At 41.9% G+C, this 19,414-nt stretch overlaps 1 protein-coding gene across 1 annotated transcript in view; it reads left to right on the forward strand.

Moving 5' to 3' along the window:
• Window positions 1-13,303, forward strand: part of SLK (STE20 like kinase) — a 53,616-nt gene extending 40,313 nt beyond the window's left edge. Inside the window, 6 exon segments of the mRNA XM_044297459.1 lie at window positions 4,821-4,950; window positions 5,460-5,584; window positions 5,992-6,180; window positions 7,503-7,628; window positions 9,591-9,704; window positions 10,622-13,303. Coding sequence (XP_044153394.1) covers window positions 4,821-4,950; window positions 5,460-5,584; window positions 5,992-6,180; window positions 7,503-7,628; window positions 9,591-9,704; window positions 10,622-10,768 — 831 coding nt within the window. The 3' untranslated portion in view covers window positions 10,769-13,303.
• Window positions 13,304-19,414: the final 6,111 nt, after the last annotated feature.

Consider the following 19,414-nt stretch of genomic DNA (forward strand, 5'->3'; position numbering starts at 1 on the left):
TTAAAAGGTAACAGGTAGGTTGACCTAAAGGACCATGATGTTGTGACGGTCCTTTTCCACCCAGGAAGGTGTTGCGGGAATCGCAACAGCATTTGAAGGGGTTATCCCGCCATGCCACCCTCTTCACCGCTAGATCATAAGCACGTCAGAGAAGGGGGTCTTCCACTTCAGGTCATTTTCTATGAGCCACAGCACAACAATTCCTTCAAAAATGTAGGCTCAAATTTGGGTCACATGAGAGGGGACATCGTAGTGAAGTCCTGCTCGGTGAGGGTCTGAGTGATATAAGGGGCACTGTGCGCCCTTGGCTTTTGCTTGGCTCTCATGAGGACAGAGCATGCGGTACGTGGACTCGTATACGGTTTTATGGATCTGTACACCGCACACTCGATAAAGGTCCCTTTACACGGAACAGTTTATCAGACATTCCTTTCCGACAATCGCATGCTCGTCAGGAGAAGGAGACCACCGCAGTTACATGCAGGCATCTCCTCCACAGTATGGGGAGCAGTGATTACTAATGCCATCGCTCGTCCCCATACCGACTCATTGTTTGCCAGCAGCAGAGGCTGCTTGGATCTGCTGCCAGCAAACAACTTGATTGAGGTACCTGCACAACTGAGCATATTACACGACGAACGAGCATTTCGTTCGTACATCGGGTAATCGGCGGCTCCGTTACACCGCCAGATAATCGTTAACAAGCAAGGGAACTCAGGTAAGCTTGTAAGGCCCAACCTTTGTGAAATTATTTGTGATTTTACGGTGAACAGAGCAATATAAGCAAGCCAATTATTGCCAGGTTACCTACCGTTATATACAAATTACGAGTTTTCCAGCCAAAATGGAGTTTAGTATCAGCTTCTGAAGCCATTTCTTTGGGGGTTTCCAGTTGGTTCTCCCTCCAACTGATCATGTCCCTCCAGATGATGGATCTGAATCCACTGTTCAGGTGCGGTAGTAATGTCTCCTGCACTGAACTTGTGTATATGGAAGAACTGAGATTGGCGAAGGTTAGAATGTATTTTCTGCTGACAGCTGGGTGGAGCGTACCGTCTCACTCTGGGGCTGTTCTATTCTGATCCGCAGGGTGTGGCCCAGGTTATGATTCAGTCTTTTCAGCTATCGTCTTGTACCCTTTTCAACGCTCAAATGCAAGATGTAAGTGCTGCACGGCAGCTGTTTTAAAAATGAAGGTTTGCAGTTGACTTTTGCATGTGCGAGTGCGGTGGAGCCAAATACACATAAGGCCCCATGCACACGACTGTGTCCGTTTTGTGGACTGAAAACCGCAAAGGGCTCTTCCATGTGCTTCTGGGTCCGTGTGGCCGTGCCTGCAAAAGATGGGAAATGTTCTATCTTTGGCGAAATGTCTGACGCATTGAAGTCAATGTGTCTGCATCGCAATGCGGCATGCACGCGGCCTGTGTCTGTGTTTTGCGGATTTGTGGTTTGCAGTCTGCAGAACTGACACGGTCGTGTGCATGGGGCCTTAGCTAATATGTATGCATTCTCCTCATTGGATATTCAATGGAAATGTAGCTAAAGTTAAGTTGCGCTTTAGAAATAAACAAATATATGTAGATCCACCACTAGATTGTTCTTAAAGGGAACCTGTCTCATTGAAAAGGCAGTCTGCTGTGCAGAAATCATGTTTTTAGAGCAAAATGGCTGGATATATATTTTTGTCAGAAAAGATTCTGTGTAGCTGGTAATGCTTTTGTTTAAACCGTTGCTTATAGAATTAGGAGTCTGTGGGTCTGACCACTGGACTTCTAACCCAGAATGAGATAGAGGTTTAAAGATATACAGAATATTTCCCACAATATATATATTTCTTCATCAGACCTCAGATCAGACCCCCCCTCCCAACCTTCATCAGCCTCAGATCATCCTCCGAGCAGATGCCCCAGCTTCCATCAGCCTCGGAGGCTGGGGGGTTTTCAATCAGCCTCAGATTAGACCCCCATCCAGCCTCCATCAGCCTCAGATTAGACCCCCCCCCCCCAGCCTCCATTGGCCTCAGATGAGAGCCCCCATCAGACTCGGATCAGACCCAATTCCAATCAGCCTCAGATCAGACCCCCATCAGACCTCCTATTAGATGTTACAAAAAAAAACTTACCTCGCTTGCTCCAGACATTGCTGCAGATCCTGGACTCACCACTCCCCGCATCTCTTCCTCCGGGCCCCGGTGTGTACTGTGACCTGACTGCGCACAGCGGGACCCGGAAGGGGAGTACAGCCAGTGCAGCTCGGCCCTCACCTTCCCGTGCCTCCCACCTGCTGATGACTACTTCCACAATGAAAGCGTTCTTTAGCATTCAGACTATAAGACGCACTGTCCCTTTCCCCAAAAAGTGTGTCTTATAGTCGGAATTATAGTCGTAAAAATACAGTATATATCAGGCTTCTCAGCGCTTCCTGCTCTTTAACATGCTGCCTGCAGATTGGACTGCCTTTTTAAATTTTCCCTTTTTTTGGTAGAATTAAAAAAAAAAAAAAAACTGGGCTCAAGCGCCATTGATAGAAAAACGCTATAGTTTTGTCCTTTTGATCTGAACAACTTATGGAATGAAATAAGAATTTCCATTTCTCTGTCATTGGCGCTTGGATCTGGTAAACTGGTATTTACCATCATAATACACATAAATTCTTCTGACTATTGTGGCCAGGCGCCAAATACACTGCATCCCTACTGATTACACTACCTGGACATTATCACCCTATGTAGCTCTGTGTAGCATTTTTATCTTAATGGGTTTCCTTTAATATGGGTCCACGTGGCTTAACAAGCAGCGTTGCATGCAAGATGGTAGTGCTGGGCATCATTTTCATTGTAGTCACCAGGATTTCTGGCAATGTAGTCACAACCAAGGCTATAGATCACTTCTGTCCAACTATGAGATATGATTTTGGTACAAAGTGACGACCCCTCATAGTCATCTGATATTGCTATAAGGACAACCCAAACCAGTGAGTGCAGACATGGTAGACTGTGTAAAGGCCATCCATTTAAACATTCCTGTTTTTGATTGGGGGGAAAAAAAACGCTATATTTTTAGTCCTGAAAATGTTTGAGAACTGCTGAAGTTTGTTTTATGTGTGACATGGTGTGTAAGGTATTACTGAGGTGGTTTTCATAGTGGTTGTGCTGGTACTTCCTGCTGGGAGAGGGGATAAAGTGAGCGCCCATCATGAATATGAGCTGTAGAGACCATACAATGGGAAATGTTAATCCAATTAAAAGAAAAAAAACGTGATAGGTATGGGGGTATTTTTCACTTGGTTTTCAGTCTTTACAATAGCATTATGCAGCATATTTGAAGGCTTGTGACATTCATCGTTATATAAATGCATATAATGCAGGTTTGTCTTATGGCTTGTACTGTTCTAAGCAATTGAGTTGACATGTAGATTTGAATTGCTTCTACCTCCTGTACCCTGGATTTTGTGACAAGTCAGACATCACATTGTTCGCACGCTCAATACCTACAGTATGTAGGAACATGTGGGTGTAAGCGTTGCGGAACAGAGCGGTTCATAGCCCGTTATTACACTGCCTGACATTTCCATTGAATAGACTTCACACTGGAGATGCCATTTGCATTCTTCCTTCTATTACAGAACAAGGTACGTTTCTTTACACTCAGTGTGACATTTTTCTTGTGTGCCGCGCCTTTCTAGTTCTATATGGAATACCTCAGCCATATTATCCCTCACCTTAAAGAGGCAGCACAGTGAAGCCCATATCGTAGCTAGCGCTTACATTCTTCTGCCTGTGTTGTAGGATAGGATATCGGTTGCATTGGGGGACTAAGAAAAATCCATCCGGATTAGTCTTACAGGCTAGGTATAATAAGGCCGGGGTCACTGTGCGTTGTACAGTGCCAGCAAAGTGGATGAGAACTTCTGCATTCTCATCCACACGCTGCGTAAAAAAAAAAACATCGGAAAAGGGGCGGCCTTGTGGTTTTGAAATCCACAATGTCAATTTATCCAGCGGATTTTCCTTTGGGAATTTTCACCCGTTGCAATGGAGAGAGTGAAAGCTACTGGCTTTTCCGTGGCATACGGTTATTTGGGAGTTTTTTGCTGCCGAAACGCACCAAAAACCACCACTTTTGGATTTTCTGTCAAGTTTAAACTCGGACTAAAGGCAGGAAGCCCCAATGGAGCATTGCATGTAGGAAGGATGGTGAATGGATACCTACTATAGGCCCACCAGTAGCATCAAAGAATTTTATATGCTGTAAAGGTTACAATACAAGTCCTGTGTATGGCGGTGTACTGATGTTGGGGGAAAGATGGATCAGGCGTGTTGGATTTCAACATGACTGACCCTTTGTGCTCACAGGAGATAGACCGCTGGCAGTCGCTTATTACCATCCCCCTGATTGAAAACACATGCATGGGAGAAATAGCTGTCGTCAGCTCTATCTAAGGGGCATGGGGTAGCCATAATGGCCCAGAGCTTCCACGCAGGTTTGTATGCCTCCTGAAGGCATCAATGAAGAATAAAACTCTCTTTGAGCTTCATCTTCAACTTGAGGGGTAGAGGAGGACGGGGCTAGATGATGACAGGCAAAGTAAGCCCTAGACCACCTGGAAGCATGCCCAAAAACTACCCACACCTTCAGGGTTCCCCAGATGTTTGCAGCTGTGGTGATTTGCTTTGTGTTTTGCGGGTTCTGTAGATGAGTTTTGTGATGTGCAGCCGATTTCTGCCCTATAAAGCGGCCATGGACATACTCTGGATCGACTGCATTCATGAAGGATGTTTGATAACTAGGTATTAATTATGAAATCATTTGATCTAGGAGCAAGAGTTTGTACTAAAGCAGCAGCAAGAGCTGGATGGATCCCTGAAGAAGATCATTCACCAGCAGAAGATAGAACTCGCCACCATAGAGAAGGACTGCCTGAGTCGCAAACAGCAGCTCATGAGATGTAAGTGTGCTTAAAGCATCAACCTTAAAAGACCACCTGTCAGCAGGAACAACCTTATTTAACCAGGCATACTGCCTGGTTGTGTTGATCCTGCTGATTTAAAATGATACTTGGCTTGTAAAATAAAATTTCGGCATTCTCAAGAAAAATACTTTTAGGGGAAGATAAAGGAAAACTAAAGGGCCCACTGTTTTACTTCTTAGGAACAGGACAATAGATTTTTACCATACAGGTATTGTTTTATTCAGCAGGATCAACCGTACCAGGCACTATGCCTGTTTTAATAGACTTCATTCTGCTGATCGGTTCTTACTCTAGAAGAGCGTACGCTGAGCCCTTGGGAAGCTTGACAAGACTAGAATGACTGTAGACCGACTTTGCATCAAGAGAGAAGATATTGGTTGGACAAAGTCTAAGGCTGATCAAAGAAACTCTATATAATTGAAAATGTAATGCATTGTGATCTCTGGTGTTATATCTACATAGTCAATAGATATTTTTCCCTACAGCACGAGAAGCTTCTATTTGGGAACTTGAAGAACGTCATCTCCAAGAGAAGCATCAGCTACTGAAGCAGCAACTGAAGGATCAGTATTTTATGCAGAGACACCAGCTTCTGAAGCGGCATGAGAAGGTACGGCGAAGGGTCCTATGGAAGAAAACATTGCCTATGTTCATTTTCCTAATCTTGTAAGGTTGTCTGGCCGATAAAAATTAATAATAAAAAAAAAAAGTCCTACTCTTCTTACTGGTCCCCTACCATTCAAATTATAACTATGCCTGGGCTCCCGTCGGTCCATTTGAGGTGCATCCCTAATGCTGCAGTAGATTGGTTGAACAGTCACATTTCTTGTGTTAAGAGGGACCAGGAATTAGAGATTGGAAGGGTACAGGAAAGCCTCAGAATGAAAGTGGTGGGGAACGGTACTTGAATATGACTTATTTTACACATTCAGAGCCTTCTTTGAAAAAATAAATAAATAAATCTTTTCTTCGTCTGGTCAACCCCTTTGATATGCTCTGTCCTATTTTCATCTTTAGGAAATGGAGCAGATGCAGAGGTATAATCAGAGGCTGATTGAGGAACTGAAGAATAAGCAAGCTCAGGAGAGGGCACGGCTGCCCAAAATTCAGCGCAGTGATGGCAAGACTCGCATGACCATGTTTAAGAAGAGTTTGAGGATCAATTCCTCTGGCTCTCCAGAGCAAGACAGAGAGAAGATTAAGCAGGTAAAAGACCTATGTAATGTATCTCGTTCTGTCTTTCACCTTCTAATAAATGTTGCTGTCTAGGGGGCGCTTAAGACTGTTTGTTTTTTTTGTTTTTTTTCTGTACAAATCTGAGTGATGTGAACAATAATACAAATTGGAGATATCAGCACCTCATTGCACTGACCGGGCCTGCAGGCAGCGGAGGTTCTGAGCACTTACTCGATGTGAGATGTAAGACCATACATGATCAGCTTAACACAGGCAGGTGGACAAGTTCTTACAGAGGCTTGCTGCTTAGTATGGTGCCATATAGAGTGCCTGTAGCATCAGGGGATGACTGGCCATAGACCCTACAGAGATATTCCCCAGTGGCCAGATGCCCAGAGGGTCCCTTGAGTCCTCCTCGCTGTCCCTGGCTGGGTACATAATGATCTAATGCTCTCAGCTTTAATTAACACTGGCAACATTGGGCACTTATGTACCTGGCCGGTGGTCGCAGGTGCCCTGCTGAATTCATTGACAATGATACAGTTGAATACTGCAGCTGGGCCCATCGCTCCCTGCCCCTCCTAGGTTACAGGCCACCATATGAGGCAGTGTACATACTGAATGGTGCAGGGACACAGCGTCTCAGGCTATAGTTTGGAAAAGGACTGCGGCCTGCACCTGGGACTACCACTTAGAGCAGGATTCGGGGGGTTTATGTTTTTTTTTTCTTTTTTCCATGGCCACTTAGGGGCCATCTTACTGGGGGTCTATAGCGGTTATTACTAGGGGCAGACCAGACAGCATGCTGAAGGTAGGACTGGCTCAATTATGTGGCCCGCATCTCCTCTCCTAAGACCCCTGCTCGATAATTGGAGACCATTTAATTAGGAAGAGGACAGAACGTGGCAGCTATGGATACTGTATTTTGTGCTGCACTGTGGTATTTGGTTCTGCTGGGCCACTATTTTGTGCTGCACTGTGGTATGATCCCGCCTACTTGTGTTGGTCCCATCTACTTACGTTGCCCTTTGGATCCACCTACAAAATGGAGGCAACTTTTAGTGTGTTTTTTGTTTTGTTTTGTTTTTTTCTCCCCAAGTTCCCAGTTCGTCCCTGTATAGAGTCATAGCACAAAATAGGAAGGACATTGTCTCCCTTTATACAGCCTCCATGCTGGCGGTTCTGCTGTGTTCACGATGTCTAAAGCTTGTTCTGCCCACTTCCTAGCTACAGGTACATGGAATATCGTCCATATAAGCGTTAAGATGGTAGACAAATATACGTGGATTTTCCATTGAGACAGATGAATGCAAATATTCCAAATTTAAGTCGATTTTTTCTTTAATTTGCAGTTTGCTGTCCAAGAAGATAAAAGACAGAAAAATGAAAGATTAGCTCAGCATCAGAAGCACGAGAACCAGATGCGGGATCTGCAGCTTCAGTGTGACGCCAACATCCGGGAGCTGCAGCAACTACAGGTATGAATGCCATATAGCTGCCAGACAGTGTGGGATGCTTCTCCTGGACAATGTAAAAAAAAAAAAAAAAAGTAGTTGAGAAAACTCTGGATGTGCTTACACATTATCGCATGACACTGTTATGCTACAGATGTGCTTGAAAGTTTGTGAACCCTTCAGAAATGTCTATTTTCTTAAATTTGACCTAAAACTACATCATATTTTCAAAAGTGCTGAAAGTAGATAATATCCAATATAAGATCCAATATCGCATGTCTGCGAGTGGCAAAAGTATGTGAACCTGTAGGAGTAGCAGATAAGCTTAGCAGATTAACAGAAGGTGATATTAGAGTCAAGTGATTACAATCGGTGGGATGACAATCAGGGGTGAGCAGGCAACCTGTTTTTTTTTTAAAGAACAGGGATCTATCAAAGTCTGATCTTCACAAAACATGTTTGTGGAAATGCATGATGGCAAGAACAAAGAAGATTTCTGAGGACCTCAGAAGAAGAGTTGTTGATGCTCATCAGGCTGTAAAAGATTACAAAACCATCTACACTATGGACTCCACCAGTCTACAATCAGACAGATTGTATACAAGTGGAGGAAATTCAAGATCATTATTAACCTCCCCAAGAGTGGTCAACCAGCAAAGATCACGCCAAGAGCAAGGTGTGTAATAGTCTGAGAGCTCTCTAATGAACCCAAGGTAAACTCGAAGCAACTAAAGACCTTTCTCACGTTAGCTAATGTTCATGAGTCCACCACCAGGAGGACACTGAACAATAATGGTGTGCATGGCAGGATTGCAAGGAGAAAGCCACTGCTGTCCAAAAAGAACACTGTTTCACGTCCGCAGTTTGCTAAAGGTCACCTCAAGAAGCCAGAAGACTACTGAAACAATGTTTTGTAGACAGAAGAGACCAAATCAGAACTTTTATGGTCGAAATGAGAAGCATTATGTTTGGGGGACGGGGGGACGGGACAGTGCATTCCAGCATAAAAGCCTAGTCTCATCTGTGACACACTGTGGTGGTAGTATCATGGTTGGGACCTATTTTGCTGCATCTGGATCAGGACAGCTTGCCATCATTGATGGAACAATGAATTCTGAATTTTATCATCAAATTGTAAAGGAAAACGTCTGTCTGTGAGCTAAATCTCAAGAAATCGTGGTTCATGCAGCAAGACAACGACCCTAATCACACAAGTTGTTCTACCAAAGTGGTTAAAGAAGAATAAAGGTAACGTTTTGGAATGGCCAAGTCAAAATCTTGACCTTAATCCAATGGAAATGTTGTGGAAGGACGTCAAGCGAGCAGTTCATGGGGGAAACCCACCAACGTAGCAGAGTTGAAGCTGTTTTATACAGGGGAAAAGGGCTAAAATTCCTCCATGCCGATGTGCAGGACTAATCAAGAAATACTGGGAACGTTTAGTTGCAGTTATTACTGCACAAGGGTCACACCAGATACAGAAAGAAAAGGTTCACGTACTTTTACCACTCAGACATGTGAATAATTGGATCATTTAAATAAACAACCAGGTCTAATATTTGTGACTCATTTGTTTGATTTGGTTATCTGCATCTGCTTTTAGGACTTGTATGAATATCTGATGTAGTTTAGGTCAAATTTATGCAGAAGATTCTGAAGAGTTCACAACCTTTCAAGCAACACGTTATATGTTATCAGGTGCATATCCATCTCTATTAATTGCCTCACATTATATGACAAACCGTGAACACTTCCAGAAGTGTACTCGTCTGGAAAAACACGGCACTTACCATCCATTGTAGTCCGTGTGAGGTACTGATACTGTTTCCTTATCTCCCACTCACTGTCATGGAGAATGACTGCGCAGACAGGGCAGCCACCATTCCAGAGATTTGTATGATCCCAGCTGACCTCGCATATCCAAGTACTGTGCTGTAAATGTCTGCAGTGGGTGCACTATGGCAACCAGTGTCATTGTATTTCTAGAATGAAAAATGTCACCTGTTAATTGAACATGAAACTCAGAAGCTGAAGGAGCTAGATGAAGAACATGCGCTGGAGCTGAAAGAATGGAGGGAAAAACTAAGACCACGAAAGAAGGTATTCTTGTAACCAGGTTTAATAGAGGAGTTTTATTTAATATCTAGGACAGTGTGTTTGACCTGGCATTATCACTCGCTTAAAGGGGTCGTCTCATCACAGAAGCCCGTCTAATATGAGATCCTTCACTGTTCACCAACTAGTCTGGCTCCCGAGGCCACCCGCCCTCTCGCACTATGGCTGCACTTAAAAGCGTTTTCAAACCCTCATGATTTTTTTTTTTACAAAGAGCTTTCAATTTTATTTCCCCTTTCTATTTCTGTAGGTTCCACCTTTAAATGGGGTAACCTTTGATTAATTCAACAAATGGCCACCAGACGTCATGTAGTCCATGACCATACCTTCCTAATAAAGCTAGAACCAGCTCTGTACCTGTCATGGATCCAGAGATCTCCACATTCAGTGCTCCAATTGCTCTGCTAGATTTATTCCAAGCTGGCAGATCTCATCATGTGGTGTCCTTTCAGCTACAGCCAGTGGCAGTTGAAGGATGTAAATGAGCACGTGCGTCCACATCAGGAGATGGACAGAGAAATTAGAAAAAAGGAAACAGCAGGTGGCGCTATACAGATACTTTTTATTAAATAACTCACTGGTTATACAACATTTGTATTTACATGCAATTGCAAAAGTATTCAAATCCAGGTGCTGGTTTGAAAACTGTAGAATATTATTTGTGGGCCAACCCCTTTAACTCCCAAAAAATGCTGTAATGCAAAATGTAATGCTAGTAGGAGGGCAGTGCAGCTGCAGAATCTTATGTGAGACTGCATGCTATTAGTGGGAATGGAGGAGAAGTCCGACATCTGATCAGCTCAGAATACAGAACACTGCTCTTTTGTCACCCATGTTCCCGGGGTTAAGCGCTTGTTTTATTATATCTATTATAGTTTCTATAATACTCTTTTTACTGACAGGCCCTTGAGGAGGAGTTTGCAAGAAAACTTCAAGAACAAGAACTTTTCTTCAAAATGAGTGGAGAATCCGAATGCCTTAACCCCTCAACGCAGAGTCGGATTTCCAAGTTTTATCCTATACCAAGCATGCATTCAACCGGGTCTTAACCCCGTCTGTTTTACCGCTTGTTTTATATGCTTTTATCTCAGTCATGTCACTTTTGGAACTTTTTAGAAAAAAAGCATGGGTAGATAATTATTATTATTTTTTCTTAAGAAACCGTTTTTTAGGCTGCTTTGTTTTTTGTTTTTTTTTGTTTGTTTTTTATACTATATAATTATATAAGTTGCTTAATCTAAATTAAATCAGATATATTGTTTGTACAGTGAGGACACAAGGCCTGTGAGAGGCGCTATGCAGTCCCTTGTGTTAAGTAAAAAAAAAAAGAAAGTTGGCCATATTTTGTATAATATTTAATATGCAAAAAATGAAATTGTTTTCATATCAGTCTGCATAGATTAGATTAGTTGTGGGTTTCATAATTTTTGCCCGTTATGAAACTTGCCCGTCAAACTGTTGTGCTGGATTACACCTACCTGGAGTATATTCATATGCATTAACCAATATAATCTGAGGAAACGAGCAGAACCTACGTGGCGTTTTCCCCTTTCACACTTTACAGTCCCCTTTTTTTTCTTTTCCGTGATAACAGTGAATCTGTAGTAAATTGCTTCAGTTTTGCCCTTGATTTTGTGGTAATCGGTGCAAAAAAAATGAAAAAAAACCCTGAATGGCAAATCTGCCCAATTACATAGTAACAAAAAGTCTGTGGGGTTCTGGCAGCCATTTTTTCAGGCTGGGCTCCACAGTGTTTTTATGCGATTATTGCAGTCCTGGTAGATTGCAGTATTCTATTTTATATTACTCTTTCTAGTATTAACTTGGTGCAGAAAAAAAATCCAGCAATCACCAAAACGTGGTTGTCCGAAACTGCTCTGAGTTTGTGTTCCTATTCTTAAAAATGAGTGAGAGATCCCAGATGCAGTTTACTATGATCACAAAGTGCGATAATCAGAGCACATAAGATGACCATGTAGCCCAGGCCTTAAAGGGGTTGTGCAAGAATGGGAAACCGCCCTGTCCCTCCCACTCGGCTGCATCTGTAAAGGGAAGATTACTTACCTGCTTCCCGGCGTTGGCTCACCACTCCTTCTTTTCCAGGCCTGTGAAGCTCCGCTGGGCTCCCTCGCTGAAAACATCCTGTTTGACACCGCCTGCAGCCAGTAGTTATAGCGGTGACCGGCTTGTCTTATGTCATGACAAATGGTCACATGACACAATGGGATCCGGTCACAATCACACCCAGTGTGGTAATGTCGAACCGGATTTTTTCAGCGATGGAGCACACAGGAGTATTACAGTCCTGGAGGAGCAGGAAGCAGGTATGTAAGCTTCCCTTTACAGGTGTGGCCTAGTAGAGGGGGAGGTTTGCTAACCCCTCACTTCTTGCACAACCCCTTTAAGGGGACAATACTCTTTCATGTGAAGGGCTTGCTGTAACTTATAACCAGTGAAATTCTCGATAACACATTTGCGCTATTTGATAAATTCCCTTTTTCCTTCTAGCGGTTTGTTCTATTATTATTGAATTTTTGGAGCGGTTTAGATACAAAGTCTTTAGGTAAATGGTTATGGGGAGGTATTTTGTACACAGCTTCCAAAGGGAGCATTGCAATTCATACAGATTGCTTCTGTGAGAGCATATTTATAATATTAATCCACTAAACACTTATTTCCGCTGCGGGCGTGCAGATCGGGTGCCTGAGGCTTGTGAATACTGTGTGATGGGGACATCCTTTGCAGAACTATTGGCCTACTGCCGAGCCCCATTTATGAAGCTCTCCACAAAGTATTTTGCACTAAGCATCAACTGAAATGTTTCCAGCGTACTTAAAGGAATACGCCATACCCCTTTTTCTCATGCGTCACGTCCCTTTAAATTGTGCTGGTCACTTACACATATGCCAGGCAGCTGCTTTGTGATGCTATTGGCCAGAAACTAGTGATGTCACTATGGCTCAATGACGTCACCTGTGTGCTTTCAATTCACTATATACTAGAAACCTTTATGCTGCTTGTTTGAGTTGGGTTTATTTCGACATCTCATGCAACCATATTCATCTTTATTATAAATGTGATGTATATGCCACACTTGTGTATGCTGCCTGCAGTGGCACCGATAACTTTACATTGTAGACATTATAAGGTAGTAAAAGTGAAGATTTGCCCTTGTATAATTTAAAGGGCTAGGTGTTATTTTCTTATCAGTATTATTCCGTTTTTTTCTGTCATTATCCTGTGGCTCTGGTCTACATGATTAAAAGCAAAGCCAGATATATCCGTTGATAAATGAGGACCAGTGGCTTAATGGTTGAGATAACATGGGGAAGGATCGGCTCCTTTCTCAGAACCCCCTATATTAGCCGAATTGGTTCCTGTCCGGACTGACTCATTTTATTCTAAATAGGTCCAAAATAAAGTGCTGTTCAATATCCTAATATTTTTAGGGGTTTTTTTTGTTCTGTTTTTCTGATGCAGTGCTCCAAATCTCCTACATAGACATAGAGTTAACTTTATCGTACATTCTCACAAAAAAAAAAAAAAACATTAAAAACTGTAAAACAGTTCATTTTGAACGACTAGTCTTTAAATGATGCCATTCAGAAAAATAACCACCTTGAATTGTATAGGGCAGTCTGTCCGTGAAAATATAATGAATAGAATAGAATGGTTCAGAAAACGCCCATGTGACGTCCATTAAAAAAACATTGTGTGGATCTACTTGCAGTCCAGAAATCACGCTCCGTGCGTGAGCGTGATGCTCTGTTCTGGACACTGCTCGTTTTGCAGGAGCGCGCGACAATATACTGATTCATAATGCTATGTGCCTCTGCATGATCGTTATTGCTACAGAATCCTAGTGACCGCTTTATGTCACTATTATTCTGTAGAAGTAAGGTCATGCAGAGGCACATAGCATTATAAATCAGGATAATGCTGTGCGTTCCTGCAAGACGAGCAGTGTCCGGAACGGAGAATCACACTCGCACGAAGAGCGTGATTTCCAAACTGCACACCTGCCTACAGGCACCACTAGGGGGAGCTCAGAGCTTATAGCATACTGTGTTTATTATTATTGAGTTTAAACTATTAACTGTATGAAGTAAGCTCCTAAGCTCCCTCTAGTGGTGGCTGTAGTCAGAAGTAGTATTAGATGATTCACTGAAAAATGACTTTGAGTTAAAAGTTGGGTGTTCACTTTAACAGTGTATTTAATGGACAAACAACCATTATTATTGATTTATGGTATTTTGTGTTAGTAGGCTTCTCTGTAATCAGGGAAATAGCCCCTTTTTTGAGGGGGGGTTATAACAGGTTTATGTTGGTCATCTTCCTTTCAAGCTTCAAATTCTGCTTTCTTGTAGAGGGTGTATTTACATAACTGTAATGGAATTGCGCCCCTAGAGGAGGGAGGAATAAAAAAAAAAAAAAAAAACATGAATTTGCTGTTGCTTGGTTTCATCACATGGGATTTATTAGTATCTCTATAAACGAGCTCTGCCTCAGTGCTGGGAAATGTAGTTAGTCTAGTCCATTACAAATCTGCCCTATTTCATACAATGCCCTTGGGACATCTAGTATCTGTACATAACATTCTTTACATCAGCTTGACGTTGTCTCATAAATATAGATTGTGATTCCCCCCCACCCATCAAGGGGATCAGTTGTGTTGCCACATAGATGCACAGCCATGATCCCTTTTCATATGTTAGAGACAATTTTCATCATGTGACCAAGGCAACCAATCAGAGGTTGCTTTTCCTTCCCAAAATGTAATAAGGTGACTCAGACTATATTGTTAAAAGTGCATTGGTTTCTATGTAAGAATTGGTAATCCACAGTTACCCGACATTCATCTTGTAGGATATCTATCTTATGTATTTTTAGTTGTTATGGATATGATAAAAATTGTCCTGATATTGGAATTTTCCTTCCTTATTTTGTCCCTTATATAATTGCTGTTTTGGCCAGTAATTGATCTCAGAAGCTTTACTGTTGTTAAGTACATTTGAAGAAAAGCTTACTGTTAATTAAACTATACTGTAAATAAATCATATATACTGTACCTGTGGCTGTGAAAGGTGTCATGACGTTTTCTTATATAGGCAAGGATCCATAAATGGGTGAGGTGTACTGTATACTGCCTAAGAAAGGACAGGCTTTAAAATTTCTGCTGTATTCTAGTGATATTTTGACCGCTCAAGTGGTTGTAAATGCAAAAACTGTCCCACACAAAAACAAAGAATACACATTCTATGTATAGGAAGTACCCTCAGATTTATATAAAGCTGTCAATTATTTTTTAAATGTTTTATATTATTAACTCTGTCCAGACTCGGGGCAGCTGTCTCTCCACCTCTCCCAGCAGGAAGTCACAGTACCACTTACTCTAGAAATAGAGCTAAGCCATTTGAACTAGACACTTTGCGGAGAAAACAAACTTTGATAATAGCTTTGGTTTTTGTAGTTTTTATTGAGAGTGGATGGGACATCAAATAAAAAGTAATACAAATGCGCAAAAAGTTGGAAATAGATGAGGATGTATACAACTGCTGGCACCTAGTTACGTTAGATTTGTGCAAGACAGCATAGGGCTCCATTCATGGTAGTGAAGAATCCAACACCGCCTGTTTTCTGTAAAAATAATGGACCCTTCTTTGTAGTCCTGGAAAATCCTTTAACCTAAGGAGTACATATGCAGGGCTTGGCTTTAGAACTCTACAGCATATTGTTATTTACATTGCATTCAGAAAGTCTTCAGACGCTTTCACTTTTTTCACTTTTTTCATAATGAGAAAGTGAAAACAGAATTGTAAACATTTTTAGCTAATTTATTAAGAAGGAAAAACTAAAATATGGCATGGAGGGTATTCAGACCCTTTACTAGGAACTTGAAAATTTTGCCTTGGGGCCTCCCATTTCTCCTCAGTAACTTTAAGATGTTTCTACACCTTGATCGGAGTCCACCAGTTGACTGGACGTGATTTGGAATGACACAACCCTATTTATATAAGGTCTCGCAGCTGACAATGCATATCTGAGTAAAAACCAAGCCATGAGGAGGAATCAACTGCCCGTAGATCTCAGAGACAGCATTGTGTTGAGGCACAAATCTAGAGAAGGGTACAAAACATTTCTGCAGTGCTGAGTCCTCAAGAGCACAGTGGTCTCCATAATTCTTAAATGGAAGAAGTTTGGAACAACCAGGACTTCCTAGAGCTCGCCGCCCCTCAAAACTAAGTGATTGGGGGGAACAGAGTCTTGGTAAGAGAAGTGACCAAGAAGCCAATGGTCTGAACTCCACAAATCCTGTGCAGATGGGAAAGAAAGTTCTAGAAGGTCAACTATCACTGCAGTATTCCCCCAATCTGGGCCTTATGGCAGAGTGACCAGAAAGAAACCTCTCAGTAAAAGACACACAAAAGCCCATCTGGAGTTAAAAAGCACCTAAAGGACTCTCAGATTGGGAGAAACAGATTCTCTGGTCTGATGAAAGTGTGTTTTTTGTTTTTTTTTGTTTTGTTTTTTGGCCTTAATTCTAAGCATCGTGTATGGAGTAAACCAGGCACTTCTCATCACTTGCCCAATACCATCACTACAGTGAAGCATGGTGGTAACAGCAGCATCATGCTGTGGAGGTGTTTTTCAGCGGCTGGGACAGGGAGATCAGTAAGGTTTAAGGGAAAGCTGAAAGGAGCAAAGTACAGAGATACAGTCAGGTCCATAAATATTGGGACATCAACACAATTCTAAGATTTTTAGCTCTGTACACCACCACAATGGATTTGAAATTAAACTAACTAGATGTGATTTAACTGCAGACTGTCAGCTTTAATTTGAGGGTATCTGGTGAACTGTGTAGGAATTACATCAGTTTGCATATGTGCCTCCCACTTGTTAAGGGACCAAAAGTAATGTGACAGAATGATAATCATAAATCAAACATTCACTTTTTAATACTTTGTTGCAAATACTTTGCAGTCAATTACAGCCTGAAGTCTGGAACGCATAGACATCACCAGATGCTGGCTTTCATCCCTGGTGATGCTCTGCCAGGCCTCTACTGCAACTGTCTTCAGTTCCTGCTTGTTCTTGGGGCATTTTCCCTTCAGTTTTGTCTTCAGCAAGTGAAATACATGCTCAATCGGATTCAGGTCAGGTGATTGACTTGGCCATTGCATAACATTCTGCTTCTTTCCCTTAACAAACTCTTTGGTTGCTCTAGCAGTATGCTTTAGGTCATTGTCCATCTGCACTGTGAAGCACCTGTCCAATGAGTTCGGAAGCATTTGGCTGAATATCAGCAGATAATATTGCCTGAAACACTTCAGAATTCATCCTGCTGCTTTTGTCAGCAGTCACATCATCAATAAATACAAGAGAACCAGTTCCATTGGCAGCTATACATGCCCACGCCATGACACTACCACCACCATGCTTCACTGATGAGGTGGTATGCTTAGGATCATGAGCAGTTCCTTTCCTTCTCCATACTCTTCTCTTCCCATCACTCTGGTACAAGTTGATCTTGGTCTAATCTGTTCATAGGATGTTGTTCCAGAACTGTGAAGGCTTTTTTAGATTTCGTTTGGCAAACTCTAATCTGGCCTTCCTGTTTTTGAGGCTCACCAATGGTTTACATCTTGTGGTGACCCTCTGTATTCACTCTGGTGAAGTCTTCTCTTGATTTTTGACTTTGACACACATACACCTACCTCCTGGAGAGTGTTCTTGATCTGGCCGACTGTTGTGGAGGGTGTTTTCTTCACCAGGGAAATAATTATTCGGTCATCTACCACAGTTGTTTTCCGTGGTCTTCCGGGTCTTTTGGTGTTGCAGAGCTCACCGATGCATTCCTTCTTTTTAAGAATATTCTAAACAGTTGTTTTTGGCCACGCCTAATGTTTTTGCTATCTCTCTGATGGGTTTGTTTTGTTGTTTTCAGCCTAATGATGGCTTGCTTCACTGATAGTGACAGCTCTTTGGATCTCATCTTGAGAGTTGACAGCAACAGATTCCAAATGCAAATAGCACACTTGAAATGAACTCTGGACCTTTTATCTGCTCATTGTAATTGGGACAATGAGGGAATAACACACACCTGGCCACGGAACAGCTGAGAAGCCAATTGTCCCATTACTTTCGGTCCCTTAACAAGTGGAAGGCACATATGAAAAATGTTGTAATTCCTACACCGTTCACCTGATTTGGATGTAAATGCCCTCAAATTAAAGCTGACAGTCTGCAGTTAAAGCACATCTAGTTCGTATAATTTCAAATCCATTGTGGTGGTGTATAGAGCCAAAAATGTTAGAATTGTGTAGATGTCCCAATATTTATGGACCTGGCGGTATACTTAATGAAAACCAGATCATGAGTGCTACGTGACGAAACTTAACCTTCCAACAAGACAATAACCCTAAGCACACAACCAAGACAACACAAGAGTGGCTTAGAGACAGCTCTATGAATGTCCTTGAGTGGTCCAGCCAGAGCCCTGACTTGAGCCCGATCTAACATCTTCGGAGAGACCTAAAAATGGCTGTCAATCCAACCTAACAGAGCTTGAAGGATCTACAGAAAAGAATATTAGTAGAAAATCCCCATATCCAGGTGTGAAGGGACACTGGACCTTTTCAGTCGACCGCATGGACAGCAGGAGGTGCACTTTCACAGCCCGTTGTCTCGCAATTTTCAGTTTATTTGTAGACAACGTGTTTCGGGGTACTACAGACCTCTTTGTCAAGTCTAGAAAATACCAACGATAATACATATGCAAAATATACGACACTATACATTTGAAGGTATGAGTAAAAGTAATAAAAGGATGTACCCTATATACAAATAAATATACATATATAAATACGTCTCGGTTAGAAAAAATCCAATGATGTAAAAACGGGGAAAGGGGGAGTTTTATGTCATTCATAAGAGCTTATTTGATAGAGATAAAAATGCATGCTGCTGATAAATTTAATGAGTTTGAACTTTTTGTTGATTTAAATACATTTATCAGTAAAGTTACATTCCAAAGGCATTTTGCCATATGGTTAGTCGTAAAGAGGAGACCCCTGGAAATATTGATAAAACGATCACCCCTTACACTAGCTTGAAACCCAAATCTACCTTTAACCCCACTCACCACAGAAGAAACCACACACCTTTTTTCCTCTGCTATCCAGAGAGGCGAGAAATATTAATAAAAATATCAAGGTTAAAAATAACCTGACTAAAGAAGAAAAGGAAGCAATAGGGTGAACTCAACAGTAACTATCCTTGTTATTAGGAACGCAGATAAGGGAGGTGGAATAGTCTTACAAAACAAAAAAGACTATATAACTGAAGCAAACAGGATATTAGATGACCCACTTTATAATAAACCACTCCCGGCTAATCCACTCACAGAGGATAAAAATAATTTGAGCATCCTGCTAAAACAGGCCGAAGAGAACCATATTCTAACCAAAAAAGAGAGGGAATACATAACAGTTGACCATCCAAACACTACACTCTTTTACCTCCCGGAAGACCAATTATCTCTGGGATAAATTCTCTCACCAGCAACCTTTCTCACTACGTGGATGTATTCCTACAATAATATGTTGCGGACCTCCCATCCTATTTAAGGGATTCAACACAACTTATCACCTTACTGAAAGATATCAACTGGGAACCGCACTACAGCTGGCTGA

The sequence above is a fragment of the Bufo gargarizans genome, chromosome 6 (assembly GCF_014858855.1).
Source record: "Bufo gargarizans isolate SCDJY-AF-19 chromosome 6, ASM1485885v1, whole genome shotgun sequence".
NCBI lineage: Eukaryota > Metazoa > Chordata > Amphibia > Anura > Bufonidae > Bufo > Bufo gargarizans.